Consider the following 15,401-nt stretch of genomic DNA (forward strand, 5'->3'; position numbering starts at 1 on the left):
ACCTTTGATGCCCATGGCCCCCGAGCAGACTCTGAACACCATTGCCCAAGCTTGGCTCTTTCTGGCTATCACAAATAGTTGTGGCAGTATTCCTTTTAAATGTCTTTCTGTCTCACAGCTATTGTCTGGATGATTGACCGCTCTGGAAATCTAACTATTCAGTTGAATGTACACAGGGAATAGCATAGGACAGTAGGAAAAGCACTAGACCTTTCCCTACCCGTTTCTTCCCATACCAGAGAAACAGCCCAGCGTGGTGAACCTGCCATAGTTGCCTAACCCACCCACACCTTGTTTACACAACATATCAAATAACAAAAGTTATGTCACAGGGGTTCATGAGGATTAAATGAGATGCTGTTGCATATAATAATAATATCGCGTTGCATAATATAAAGATATCATCAATGACCTCTGAGTTCTTTTACCCAGACAAGCTCCTTTGCTCATTATCCCTAAAGCCAAATAAACCGTGGATTACCTAAACCAGTTTCACATATATCAGAGACGCATCCATTCCCACATTCTCTATAAGTCTCTATAAGACATAAAAGATTATTCATTTCTAATGAACAAGTGATATTTTTTATTGTTGTTTGAGACGGGGTCTTACTATGTAGTCTAGACTGGCCTCAGGCACAGAATCTATCCACTCAGCCTCCCAAGGCTGGGATTCCAGAGCTGCACCAGATTTCACAAACCTATGATAATGTATCTGTTCACATCCACACGGGCAGCTTAGCCATTCTCAAATCAGAGCCCATGTTGCTGGGAAACAGACAATTCTGTCTACCAAGTGCAAAGACAACTTTTGGTTGGCTGTCTTAGAACTCAAACTTCATATACAGCAGTAGTACAGAGACAAGGTAACTACCACTTAAGAAATAAGGAAATTAAACAAAGGAAGCTATTCAAAACGGCAGGCAGGAGGCCGGGCCCTATCTATTGAGAAATATGCTTGGCAGGACTAAGAGGTCTCCTTGAGAAGATTATAGAGCAGAGTAGGAAGATGTCCCTTACCAGGTCTCTGTGGACTCTCTGGGAAGGGGCCTCTCTGCCATCTCGTTCTGTGGCCAATTGCTCCGCCGTCTGGAAGGTTCTTCCTGGTGCCTCTGCTGCTGTGCTGTTGGGGAAGGTCTTCTTCTTGTCTTCAGCAATGCTTTCGTGGATATACAGCAGAAGGTGGAAACCAGCGGATAAGCACAGACTTGGGGTCAGGTGTTCTTAGAATCTAGGAAGAAAAGGAAATCACGGAGTGAGTGCACACAGTAGGTCAGCGTGTCGCAAGTGAAAGGCACGGGTGGAAAGGGTTAATGAGGAGGTACAAGAAGGAATCGTTGTTGAAGCAGTAAGATCCTAAACCTAAAATCCCGGAATGCCCTGAACTTCTCCATCCTACAAACACAGGTGTACCTGTTGCCAGCATTTAGGCTAGATGTGGAGGGTATCAAAGCTCCCCAGAAGAGAAGCGAATGATGTTTAAAAAGGCCTTACATTTCAAACTTTAGAGGAAATATGGGGACAACGAATGTACTATTGGCTCTGGCACAGCTTGATTTAGGACATTGGAAAACAACATTTTAAGAACTATTTCACTGGGTCCTTTTATGGCTACCACTGCTCAGCAGTTCATAGAAGAGACAATTAATCCCTAACAGGCATTTTAAAAATTAACTGAAAAAAAAAAATACTGACTTTGAATAAGCTCTAGATGCACATGTCTGTTTGAAAAAATAGTTGTTTGTAGCCCGCTATAATTGAATAAAATTGATGTATACATTTTGGAATGGCTAAATGAAAAGATTTGGCATAAAAATACTAACTTAGAATTAAAAATGCCTGAAAATGGAAAGGTCAAATCTCACCTGGTTAATTTAGATGACTTTGTAAAGAACCCAACATTCCTATGGTTCTGCAGCCCACCCCGTGTGAGAGTTGGGCTTTGTGAGTGCCATTAATAATTCTATTAACTCTCTAGATGAGACAAAGAACTGGAAACAAGAAATTGCATTTTTAAACTCCCAAAGCCTGTTTTGGTCCATTACTGCCTAACCCCTACCCAGGAAACTAACCCACCAACAGGAAGAGACCTTTGCATGGAGTTGTCACCCGGTGGCAGAGTGCTGTGTGTGGCAACACTCTGGGTTTAACCCCAGCACTACAGAAAGTTCTATAAATGTGAAGTAACCAGGAGAAATACTAACATCACAGGAATTCCAAACACCCCATGGTTAGCAAAGGCAAACTTGAAATATATAGCTGACCTTCAACGTGACAGTTACTTAGATAAGTCAGAGTTTGTTCAACACAGTGGAGGAGAGGGGAGGGGAGGGTAAGGGAGGGGAGAGAAGGGGAAGGGAGGTAAGGAGAGGAGAGGGGAGGGGAGGAGGAAAGTGAGGAGGGGAGGGGAGGGGAGGAGAGGAGAGGGGAGAGGAAAGGGGAGGGGAAGGGAGGGGAGGGGAGGAGGAAAGTGAGGAGGGGAGGGGAGGGGAGAGGAAAGGGGAGGGGAAGGGAGGGGAAGGGAGGAGGAAAGGGAGGAGGGGAGGAGAGCACAGGGGAGGGGAGGGGAGGGGAGGAGGAGTCCCAGGTTGACAGCTTTGGGAAATACAGAACATTAAAATCAGAAAGAACATTTCCTGTCTTTAAGGACTAAACGACTTGTGCTATGCTGAGCGCCGACTTTCATTATCACACTTAATCTTTGATGTCCTTGTAAAGTGTCTGTTCTTATGTCACAGATAGAAATTAATCCCAAAAACTGTCCTCTCCCCAAGGCTGCGTTATCTGTGCCAAGGAAGCAACGCAGGAAGGCAGCTCTGCTGAGGACCATGCCTCCCCCGCCCAGAGCCTGCTTCCTTGGTGACAAAAATCACGAGGAGCTCAAGTGCGGCTGGCCTGCTCTAAGTACCCGTTAGCACCTTCCCTTCTTAACATGGCCCCGTCAGAACCTCGAAATAATCTTATGGTCGGTCTTCATCTTCCAGGCTAACTGCCTCCTGCCCACACACTTATTCTCAGAGCTCACTATGTAACCTGCCTTGTGGGAATAAAGAATAAAAAGGTGACAGGTGAAATATAGGTTCTTATGAAAAGTGAACTGAAATTCTGTTCTAGAGAACAGGTTCACATGTTTAATCTCTAATTCTCTAAGGTCACGGGATGGTACAGTTCCATGATTGGCATTTCATGTAATTGTGCAGAAAAAGAAAGGCCCAGAGGACCTCACAACATGTTCTTGTTACACGAGCAACAAAGAGCAGAATGGGGATTTAGCCCCAGCCCCTGGTGATGACAGGCAATCTGACATCTTTCCAGGAGACACAGTGCTGGCTCACACCTGTAGTGTGTCACCTACCACCGTCAGTCATTACACACCCAGTACCAAGGGCAGGTGCCCAAGCTTCAACTCAGAACTGTTGATCCAGAACCTTCTATACCTTCCAGGCAGTCCTAATCACATGATCACACCACATTCATTGTCTTGCGGTGGTACAGCCATTGTTCTCATTGAAGCAATTAAAAACTTCCAGATTGATCCTTTACAGCCTATGGGACTGGCTAGCAAAGAACAAGATCCCGATGTTCTGTGGTGTGTGTGTGTGTGTGTGTGTGTGTGTGTGTGTGTGTGTAGAACCAAGGAGCACACTGTCTTTAGAATCTGGGGACCAAGCGGCCTGTCTCTGGTTTAAAAAAAACCAATTTTGCACGTTTTTAACACTTCTCAACATTTATCCCCATGGATGCTATATGCAAATTTCACCTTAGCAAAATGGTTGGAAACAAGATTGTTTTCACTAAAATGATGTTTTCAAAACAATAGAAAATGCAAATTTAACCTAAAAACCTTTGTGTGGTGGGGAAAGCAGAGACTCAGGCCCCTCTAGTAAATGTAATAAGAGCCAAAATTGTTGTTATCATCTCGTCTCGCTTCATACATAAACTGGAGTGCTAAAAAAGGCACTTAAAATCCAGTGAACCAGTACATGAGCTCATGTAACCTTTGACATTAACTGCCATTGATATTACAGTATGATTACATAAAATTTCTGTTTTACTCATAAGGTGCTCGCCTAACTTTTTTTGTTTTACCAATTACATTAGTGCTTATATCTTTGTAGCTGAGCCCATTAAGCAAGGTGATTTCATGTTGTCGGCTAAAGGCTGATGACCCAGTCCTGAAAACCATTATTTCTCATATAAAAAGTAAAAACGACCTCCATGTGTAAATACAAGTCCTCTAAAGAACAAAGGCAGTCAGGTAAAAAGGGAGGGTGTTGACTGTCTTACCTGTGGCGTTTATCGATGTGATAAAGCATCACGACCAAAGGGAACTCAGGGACAAAATGTTCATCCCACTTACACATCCCTGTTCATCGCTGACTTCTGTCAGGACAGGGACTCAAGCAGGGCAGGAACCTGGAGGCAGAAAGTGTGATGCGGAGGCCTTGGAGGATGATGCTCACTGGCTCGCTCCTTATGGCTTGCTTAGCCTGCTTGTTTACAGCACCCAGGACCACCAGCTCAGATGGTACCAACCACAATGGGTCAGGCCCGTCCCCCATCAATCACTACAGCCCAATCTTATGGGCGCATTTTCCTATCGTGTGGGAAACAAGATTCACCAGGACAAGTATAGGATGATGTTTATTCAGGGAGAAATCACTTACACCTGAAACAGATGACTGCCGTGGGTTCCCACTCCAAGGGGCCACCCGGATGCTCTCCACAACACGACCAGGAAGTAAGAGAGGGAGCTGAGGTCCAGGACCACAGACCTAGCTTCCCCTGACACAGCCACACCTGTGTCCATGCCCCAATGGGTGCAACAGGTGAGGGCAGGGTGGGTATCTCACTACTTTTCCAAGTTGAGATTCCCTTCTCTTGGATGACTCTACTTTGTGTCGAAATGACATAAAACTAGCCAGTGGAGTGATTATCACTCCTCCAAAATATGCACCTGACTGATGGTTGGACATGCCTTTTTCAGACATTCCTGGAATCGAGAGGATCCAAATCGCATCAAGTGCATGAAACAAAGTAGGAGACTCTTGACTATGTAGACACCTTCACCGAAAATGCTAATATTACAACTAACACGGTTTTGAGTGCTATAGTGAAAAAAAAAAAAAAAAACATGTATCCAAAGCAAGGCTTTGTGGCGTTAACAAGGCATGCGGCCTGTTTCCGTTTCAGCTGTTTGAGAAAGTCAAAGAAGTCTGTCCGAATGTACATGAGAAGATCAGACCCATCTCCGCAGACCTCAACCAGCGTGACTTCGCCATCAGCAAGGAGGACATGCAGGAACTTCTGTCCTGCACCAATATCATCTTTCACTGTGCGGCCACTGTTCGTTTTGACGCACACCTGAGGTATAATCCCTCTGTGCTCGAGGCTTGTAGCTCGCTCTCTCCTCCCCCACCTCTCTCTCTCTCTCTCTCTCTCTCTCTCTCTCTCTCTCTCTCTCTCTCTCTCTCTTCTCTCTCTGTAAAAGTGAAAAGCAAAAGGGAAAGGACCACAAAGCATATGCCAATGTAAAAAGAGACGTACAGGAACCTTCAGAATGTCTCCACATCCTGCTGTGCAGAGGCAGCAGACTAGACAATCATAGTGCACACACACATTCGCCTTTCTACCTGTCTCCGCATCCGGGTGTGCAGAGGCAGGGTCTGTCACGGTGTGCACACACGCACTCACCTTTCTTTCTACCTGTTTCTGCAGTTATGCAGACACGGGCTCAACTTCAAAGTAAGGGTTCTGGAGCTCCTACTGGGAGCATTCCGTGCCCTGCCCAGCGCAGCTGGAATGACAGCGGGCATGGAATTGCACAATTTTCTTATTTCTCTGATGGCTAAGGAAGGTTGGTTGGCATGCTTAAACGCTTATTGCTATTTTATTCAGTCTTGGAATGCCTGTTTGTAGTATTTTCCTATTTTGACCTGGGGGGGGGGGGCAGGGCATTTCTTTTGTTTTATTTTGCTGACTTCAAGATTACTTGGAAGCTTCCCTACATTAACTTTATCTTTTGCAAAGTCCAACATGTTTCAGCTTATCTGCATCTCTCTACTTTTGTATATTCACAACGTCTTGAATTATTGTTGTAATTTTTACATTTACATATTCAATTCCATTGAATGCCTCTGGCTTCTGTGGGTACCTACACCCAGATTCACACACACACACACACACACACACACACACACACACACACACAAACCACCACCACCAACAACAACAATGTATGTGGGATCATATAGTTTTTCTCTTTCTGAGCTACCATGGAGCTACCTGATGATACTGGATAAATGATGTGTCCCTGGAGTGAATTCTGGCCATCTTGATGCTTACACTGAGTTTATATAGCTTTCCACAGTACCAGATATAATGTAGGATTTGGCATCAATCTCCATGGCTGGACTGGGCCGTTACAACAACAACTTACATTGTTCTTTCAAATATCTACTCTTAGCTGGGCAGTGGTGGTGCACACCTTTAATCCCACCACTTGGGAGTTTGAGACTAGCATGATCTACAAGAACTAGTTCTAGGACAGACTCCAAAGCTATACAGAGAAACCCTGTCTTGGAAAAAAAAAAAAAAAGAAAGAAATATGTACTCCTACTTCTCTCCATGTTGTCTGTTTTCCATCTTCTTGAGTTACGTACGAGCCCTTCATTTGCTTTGGTTCTTTGAGTGGCCACTTAGTGAAGCCGCTTATCAGACCAGAGGACCATGCTTTCTTCAGTTTTACTGACTAGAATCATGTAACCACTAGACACAGTATGTCCCACTGACCAAGACTGAGGACTCCATATGCCAGGAGCACATCATGATTTCAAGTGTCACCGACTTGTGCAGCCTTTCCTCCTCTGTCTGGAGATGCTCCACCGAGATCTGAGCCCTTTACCTGTTCCTGAAGCGGGCACATACACCACTTAGAGCTTGGTACACGGCTCACTGGAGGAGGCACGCTCGCTCATCATGTGGTGAGCAGGTGCCGGGTGCCTTCACTATTTCTTCCTGCTTCCTCCTCTGCAGAGAGGCTGTGCAGCTGAATGTCACCGCCACCCAGCAGCTCCTGCTGATGGCCAGCCAGATGCCAAAGCTGGAAGCCTTCATCCACATCTCTACTGCCTTCTCTAACTGCAACCTGAGCCGCATAGATGAGGTCATCTACCCGTGCCCCGTGGAGCCGAGGAAGATCATTGACTCCATGGAGTAAGCCGGGTCAAGTGAGGGAGCTGGGCGGGCCGGCAGCAGGTGGCTTCCTCTTGGTCCCTTGTCATTGTTAATGAACTTATGAGGTAGGATGCTTTGGAAGCCAAGTGCTTTGGGAAAAAAAAAAAAAAAAAAAAGAAATGCTTCACCTGTCTCTACTAGTCCCTTGTACCAGGGAGAAACAGGCCCCAGGAGGGAAGGGATATAGAAAATGTGTATGTGTATGGACTAGGAACTAGTCAGGGCCTTGAGAATGCTAAGCAAGCACTCTTCCACTGAGCTACATCCCCATCCCTGAAAATCCCTAAAGAAACACTTCATGGAGGATAGGGCTGCAGAAACCCTAGACCATGAATGCATTCCTCACCTCTCAGGAGAGAAACTTTAGAGTTGGACTGATGTGGGTTCAACTCATGGCTGATAAATTGCTGTGCAAACTGGAGCAATTGTTTTAGCCTTTCTGACCCACCCCCCCACCACGCCCAGTCATTTTTTGTTGCTTTTTCTGTTGCTCTGATAAAATACCTGAACAGAAGCCACCTATGAGGGAAGGGCTCATCCGGGCTTACAGTTCTAGGCCAATCCATCATGACAGGGAAGCTACTGCTGTAGGAGTTGGAGAGAACTGGCCACATTGTATCCTCATCAAGAAACAAAGGACTGGAACCCTCCTCCTGCTCACCTTGAGTCTCTTGCTTATTTCACCCAGAAAGCAAATACAGGAACTGGTGCCTCCCATTTAAGAGCGGGTCTTCACACCTCATTCAGCACAGTCAACACAGCCCCTCAAACACAGGCAGAGGCTAACCACCATAGACCCCACCGTACAGTTGTGAGAATGAGCAGATTTACATGAATCAACTCCTACAGTTCTGGGGAGGAATGGTTTTTGGTGAAGAACCTAATTCTTCCAAAATGTAGCAGGGGGCGGTCTGTGCATGTTCTGCTGAGGTACACTTCCCTACCCTTGCTAAAGTGCTCTCCAATCTGTTTTCTCTCATTGCCAGTCAATAACAAAACACTTTCTTCACAGGGTATGGTTCTAGTTTCGGAACTTTATTTCTGTTTTCCGTTTATTTGGTTCCAGCTACTTGAATTTTGTGTCTTTTAAACTCTTTTTTTTTTTAAATTATGGCACAAAATGACTGTTTCATGGTAAATCTGCCAGTGTATAATTTCATGCAATACTGTAATTGCATCTGAAATATGCTCCTTTTTAAAAACTTCAGCTAAATTGGGAGCTTGTTCCCCTCATTTCTGCCTCTCCTGGCTCTGAGGGTGGATGTTTTTACCTGTCACTTTAAAATCTTCAAAATGGAGTTTGTTTAGAAGAACTGGTACAAGGGAGCATTTCAAGTGAACGGTTCCTGGGGGAGTCACAGAGAAGGCACACGAGGTTTGATGCCCAAGCCATTTCAGGCACATTTATAGAAAGCCCAAGAGCATGCTCAATATGGAACTGATGCTCATCACCGAGCCTCCCTCTCACAGAGGTTCCCAGGAAAAGGGCCCACCTGCTTGATTCAAAACCAAAACTGAATTCCAGGGGCCTCATTCACTGTCCTCCCTTTTGATATCTGAAAGGGGACTATGCAGTTGGAAACCTCAGAGTTCACAGCTCAGCACAGTGAAAGGCTCCTCAGGCCACCTCCTCCCAAACTGTGTGCAGACACTAAATACTCCAGGGCTAAAAGGAAGAATAAATCCCCTCCCAGAGAAGGAGTCAGCATGCTGTCTTGTCTTCAATATGCCCAAAGCTCTGGCAAGTATACATCAGCAGGAAAAGTCCATAACTTACGGTCAGTAATTGGGGTGGAAGGGGCAACTCACAACAAGCATTATGCTTAGACATTCCTTCTTCCCTGGAAAACGTTTAAATTCGCTGTGAAACAAATAACCCCAAACTGAGGGTGACTGCTTTCTGCCCTTTTGTTCTTAGCACTCCACCACTGTGGCCAATATTTTCACGATTTTGCTTCCTTCTCTGTAAAAGCGCCCTTTCCTCCTCTGGCGTACCTCCCCACAACCCCATTTCCTTCCGAGCCCACCTGTTCTGTTGTGTCTCTATCCATCCCTGCCTCCCTAAACCTTAGGGAGTGTAGAAACCGAGCCCTCCTGAGGACAGGATGGTGCAGGTACTAAGGAAGCAGGGTTTGGGGGACAGGAAGGCGATGAGACACATGGATGACGACATGGAATCCCTGATCTCTGGACGGAGAATCAGACACATGTCAGACTCATAAGTGTGAGTACAAGTAACCTAACTAGAGAAGATGAGGAAAGGTCATCATAGAATCCCTGCCATTCGCTCCCAGAAAGCTTTCCTCAAAATGCTTGTACATCTGTCTTTCAGAAGATAAATCAGGGTGATGGGTATTCCTTATTTCGCTTGACTGCTTACAAACAAGAAGCTATTAATACCACATTAAGGGAGAGTAAGTTAGAAGAGCCTGTGCTGTGTGTAGCTGCGTCAGACATACACCTGCTGCCAAGATCTTCAATGACTTTATGCATCTTTTGAAGCAACTTGAGTAGAATCTTAGACTTGGGGACTCGTGGAAAGAAAGTGAAGTCGAATTTGGGAACCGCAGACTTGTAGGTTCAAACCATGTCCCTGGATATACCGCAGGACATTCGGTTGGTTCCAGAAATGTATGTTAATTCTTGCAGTTTCTTTTCTCCAGGCTGATTCCGTTTTGAAGAACTAACGGGAAAGAGAATATAGGAGGGCCTCGGGCAGGACTAGAAGGGCATTTGTCACACTGCCCTTCCCTCTGAATCCAGGAAGGGATTACAAGGGACAGAAAATGGTCAAGGGGCAGTAGAAGAAAAGTTACTTTAAAATCAACTATGGGCTTGCTTTTATTAAACCAGAATGCCACCACTGACCTGGGAATGGAGTATGTGTAAACCCTGGGTTCAATTCCTAGCACTGAGAATGAGAGATGGGTAGAGGAGTGGGAAAGAAGGAAGAGAATTCTATTTCATTTATAGGTGCATATATCCATGCTTGTCCTCATGATAATCCAAGAATTGGAGCAGACATAACCAGCATCTTTCCTGATTAAAAATGGGGAACAAGAACAGAATACAGCAGTCAACATGTGGAACTGAGTAGTGGGGGGCAAGCCTTCTGCATAGGCAGTAAGCTCTCACACCCACATCCCTAGGAATATATGCAGCCAATATTCTCCAAGACAAGCTAACTTGCCCCACTGTGTAGACCCCTCAACTATAACCCTTTGCAACGAGCGGCTGTGCCTTGTGTTGTGACATTGAATCCCTGTGGGTTTTAGGTTCTCCTGTTCTCTTGAAATTGTTTTTCCTTGCAGCCCTGATGACATTAAACTTGTTTTTTTTGTAATCTGTATTGGCACAGGAAATGGTCTTAGGTTAGCCAATCCACTACTTACCTACAAATGAGATGAAATGACATGGGTACAGATACCCTCCGTATCTGTGACTTTTCATCTTTACATTCAACCAACTGCTAATCTGAATACTTGTGTCTGTATTGAGCCGGTCATCGCTCCATTGATGTGGGATGTCCTTCTGTGTGCTGCGAATATGTGTTGCATATTATTAGTTGATGAGTAAAGCTGCTTGGGCCTATGACAGGGCAGAATATAGCTAGGTGGGAAAGCCAAACTGAAAAGAGAAGAAGGCAAGGCTGAAGGAGAAGCAAGATGTGAGGTAAAAAGCCATGAGCCTCGTAGTAAAATAAACTATTAATAGAAATGGGTTAATTTAAACGTAAGCGCTAGCCAATAACAAACATGAGCCATCGGCCAAACAGTTATATTAACCCTCTGAATTATTATAGGCAGCTTCGGAACAGGAAAGGCATAGAAAAGCCTCCAGCTACACTTCATAACACAAAAGCAGGCATTGGTGGTGCACACCTTTAATCTCAGCAGAGACATGAGGATCTCTGTGAGTCCGAGGCCAGGTCTATAGAGCGAGTTACAGGACAGGCTCCAAAACAATACAGAGAAACCCTGTTTTGAAAAACAAAACAAACAAACAATACAATAAGCACTTATACTGCATTTGCATTGTGCTCAGTGTTACAGGTAGAGGCAGGTGAGGATTTGCATAGGTTATGTGCAAACCATTCCCCTTGGATACCAAGTGGAATCAAATGTGTGTGTGTGGGGGGGGTCTGCCTCATCTAAACCATTCCCCTTGGATACCAAGTGGAATCAAATGTGTGTGTGTGGGGGGGGTCTGCCTCATCTAAACCATTCCCCTTGGATACCAAGTGGAATCAAATGTGTGTGTGTGGGGGGGTCTGCCTCATCTAAACCATTCCCCTTGGATACCAAGTGGAATCAAATATGTGTGTGTGGGGGGGGTCTGCCTCATCTAAACCATTCCCCTTGGATACCAAGTGGAATCAAATGTGTTGTGTGTGTGGGGGTCTGCCCCATCTGTCACTCTCCCAATTCCCATGTGGTCTCCTAATTCTTTTGACATGTGTATGTGTATATGGTGTGTATATATGCATGCTTACATGTGCACACATGTGAGAGCATGGAGGCTCACAGTTGATGTCAAGTGTCTACCTTTTCTCAATCCCTTCCATAGCGCACACTGGGGTGCCGCCTGGAGCTGGCTTATGTGGTTAGTCTAGCTGGACAGCCTGTTCCAGGGACCCTGACTCTGCCTCCACAGTGCTGTTATTACAAACTGGCATGTGTGGGTTCTTGATACCAAAACTCTACTACTCAACACTTGCGTGGCGAGTACTTCTTACACTGTTCTGTTGTTTCAATTCTAGGGATTTCTCTACTTTTCCACACTCAACCCAGAGGCATTTGTGTGCCCAGGTTATATTCAGTGCTCACAGAAGCAAAGGAAGGGACATGGACCCATTACAGCTAGTTTCTGTAGTCTACCCCTCTGTCAATGAGCGCGATTAAAATACAGTGTCATGACTGAGTAGACCTTAGCATCAGACAGTGTTTAACAAATTGTCACAGGAGTGGAAGGATAAATAACTGCTGACGTTTTCTACAACCAAAACAGTCCAGTTATGCTTTCTCCTATAAAATAAGGACAAATGCACTAAACATGTTAGTTTAAGAACTGCATGAACATGACTGGCAAGATGACTCAGTGGACAGAAGCACTCCCCACCAAGCCTGATTGATGGCTTGAGTTTAATCCCCAGGACTCACATGGTGGAAGGGGGACGGACCTTTACAAGCCATCGTCCTTGGCAAATGCACACTCCCTACAATCATACACACAAGACAAATACGATTTTTAAATACGTCGTTTAAAATTTTTAGGCTGCCTGGATACATCAACAATTTAACCAAATAGCCCTCTACCTAAAAGAAGCACTAAATATCTAAGTGGCGATAATGCTGCTCTTGAGAGAAGTATCGGTAAACATGGGATTATTGCAATGGTTCTGGCATGTTTTCAATTAGGCTGATTCTCTGGTACTGCCTGTCACCCCTAAGTGGAGCTATTCAGTAGCTCCTCAGAGCCCTGGACTCGCTCTGCACCAGTCGATGGAAAGCCCTCAACAGTCTCTTAAGATTCTAAACAAATCTGAAGAATATGTTAGGGCTATGTCTGCCAAATGTAGCTGCTTTGTGCGCACAGTGAAATTTTAAAAAGTTAAAAACTACAGGGAAATTTTAAAAAGTTAAAAACTACAGGTTTAAGATTGGTACAAGACAGCTGTACTGGAGAAGCCTGAACATAGCAGCTTGGAGGAGGATCCCCTGAACTGGGAGCACATGGGTTTGGTCACACACATGCTCAGTGAACACACGTGTGACTATAGAACTACAGAAGTAAAGATAGGGTAAAGATATGAGATGCATCAAATCACACATCCGTGGAAATAATCAAGTGTCTGGCAGGGGGGGGGGGGCAGAGCAGATTAACTAAGATACAAGGAATGATTTGAGCGCACACACATTTATCCTTGCGACCCAGGGATGGTCGTCTCCCAGATTCGAGCCAGGAGGTAGAAGTTTTGTTTGATTGGCTATTTCTTGTTTTCTTGTTGTTCTATTGTGCTGTGGATGATTCTAGATTTTTTTTCTCTCTCTCTGTTTTCAGGTGGTTAGATGACTCTATCATTGATGAGATCACTCCCAAGCTGATTGGGGACCGGCCCAATACCTACACCTACACCAAAGCCTTGGGAGAGATAGTGGTACAGCAAGAAAGTGGGAACCTGAATGTGGCCATCGTCAGGCCATCCATAGTGGGCGCAACCTGGCAAGAACCCTTCCCCGTGAGCACGCTTTCCCTGCTTTGCTTCAATCCAGGCGCCGTAAAAGCAAGCTTCTTTCTAATTGTCCTTATCTTCTTCTCTTTTTACTTACCCTTTCTTTCCTTCTCCCTTCTCTTCCCACATTATTTATGACCAACCAATTGGATATATATATATATATATATGTATGTATGTATGTATATGCCTATATGTATATATACATATACATGCATATATGTATATATATACATATATATACATATATACATATATATATATATATTACACACACACACACGAGCGCGCGCGCGCGCGAACAGATTGGGCTGTCCAAGGGTAACAACTCTCCGAAATGTGTAACCAACAGAGATCTTTCTTTCCAGGGTTGGGTTGACAATGTAAACGGACCCAGCGGACTCATTATTGCGGTATGTACAAAGATGAGAAGGTAACCCCTGCAAATGGAGAACTTGACAGAGACCTTGGTGTCTACTTTGCGTGGTGATAAAGGAAATAGCTTATCTAGAGTTACTAAAGGGAAGATGAAAGCAACTCGAAGTTGCTTTTATCATCAGGACAGAGGTGACTGACATGCTCAGTTGCTATTCCAGAGTTTTACTTGGGAAATGTTTGCATACCAAAAATTTTCCTTTGGTTACCACAAGGTGGAGGTATCTCCTTTTCATTGTTGTATTAATGGCTTGAACGAATGCAGTCAGGATTACAAGAAAAATATTAGCCTCAAGAGCCAGGGATGTGGCTCAGCTGGTAAGTAGCATGCTTGGTCTGGTATAGTTAAGACCCTGAGTTTGACCCACAGCATTTCACAAACTGAGTGTGTGTGGTAACTCACACCTGTAATCCCAGACCTCAGAGAGGCAGAAGGATCAAAACCTCAAGGCCAGCCTGTGCTACATGAGACCATGTCTCAAAACAAAACAAAACACAACAAATCTTATGGCAGAGATTGTGGAATGCTTGATAGTAAAATATACAAGCTTGTGTGTATGTGTTCTTACTTCTGCCTTTCCCTGATTGCTTTCATTCCTTTGCCCATGACAGTTTAGATGGGGGCAAAATCATGTTAACATGGGCTGGAATCACTTTCATTACAGTGCACACTGATGTGAATTCTACCCACTCCACATTGTACTTTTAGTAGGCAAAGATGATAGCTAATTTACACACACACCCACACCCACACACACACACACGTGCACACACCACATACCACACATCTCTCACACACACGCATGACCACACACACATACCATACCACACATCACACATCTCACACACACACACACAAACATACACGTGCACACACCCCTATGGGTTCTTACAGCAAAAGGTGCTTGGTGTTTAACCCACACACAAAGTGGCTAGCCCTGGCTGTGACTTCACACCTTGTTTATATCTTATGCTCCATCTCTCCTGAGCAGACAGGGAAAGGATTTCTTCGGTCCATAAAAGCTACTCCCATGGCAGTGGCGGATGTGATTCCGGTTGACACAGTTGTTAATCTCACCATAGCAGTGGGCTGGTACACTGCCGTTCACAGGTAAGCATGCTTACAAGCCTCTGAGATGAGATGGGCAGTCACACTTTCATCCTACAAGACTCCAAAGTGAAAGGATGTTTGTTCCAGTATCTCAGAATTCCCAATATACAGGCTAAGGTGTGTGAATACTGATTAATACTTGGTGGGCAATAAAATAACTTGCTATCAAACCACTTACCATTGAATTTTTGAATAACCAAAGGCTTTTCTTTTTATTCGGTATTTTTTTTTTTACTTCCCTCTGAATGTCTTATTATTTTCTTATGTTAAATAGTGTTTCACCTCAAGGTCACTTTGCATGGCTTTTCACTAGAACTCCATGTTAAAAATACTTGTTTTGGCTTCCACAAAAATTATAACAACTTCAAAAGAAGTCTTAATTAGATT

At 44.6% G+C, this 15,401-nt stretch overlaps 1 protein-coding gene across 3 annotated transcripts in view; it reads left to right on the plus strand.

Annotated features, from left to right (window-relative positions):
* The window catches only part of Far2 (fatty acyl-CoA reductase 2), a 98,461-nt gene that overhangs the window by 71,938 nt on the left and 11,122 nt on the right, over positions 1 to 15,401 (plus strand). For all 3 annotated transcript variants that reach the window (XM_051173375.1, XM_051173376.1, XM_051173377.1), the window contains exons 3-7: positions 5,194 to 5,369; positions 7,036 to 7,215; positions 13,297 to 13,474; positions 13,837 to 13,881; positions 14,896 to 15,014. In XM_051173375.1, coding sequence (XP_051029332.1) covers positions 5,194 to 5,369; positions 7,036 to 7,215; positions 13,297 to 13,474; positions 13,837 to 13,881; positions 14,896 to 15,014 — 698 coding nt within the window. The remainder of the gene's footprint in view (positions 1 to 5,193; positions 5,370 to 7,035; positions 7,216 to 13,296; positions 13,475 to 13,836; positions 13,882 to 14,895; positions 15,015 to 15,401) is intronic.

The sequence above is a fragment of the Phodopus roborovskii genome, unplaced genomic scaffold (assembly GCF_943737965.1).
Source record: "Phodopus roborovskii unplaced genomic scaffold, PHOROB, whole genome shotgun sequence".
Taxonomy (NCBI): domain Eukaryota; kingdom Metazoa; phylum Chordata; class Mammalia; order Rodentia; family Cricetidae; genus Phodopus; species Phodopus roborovskii.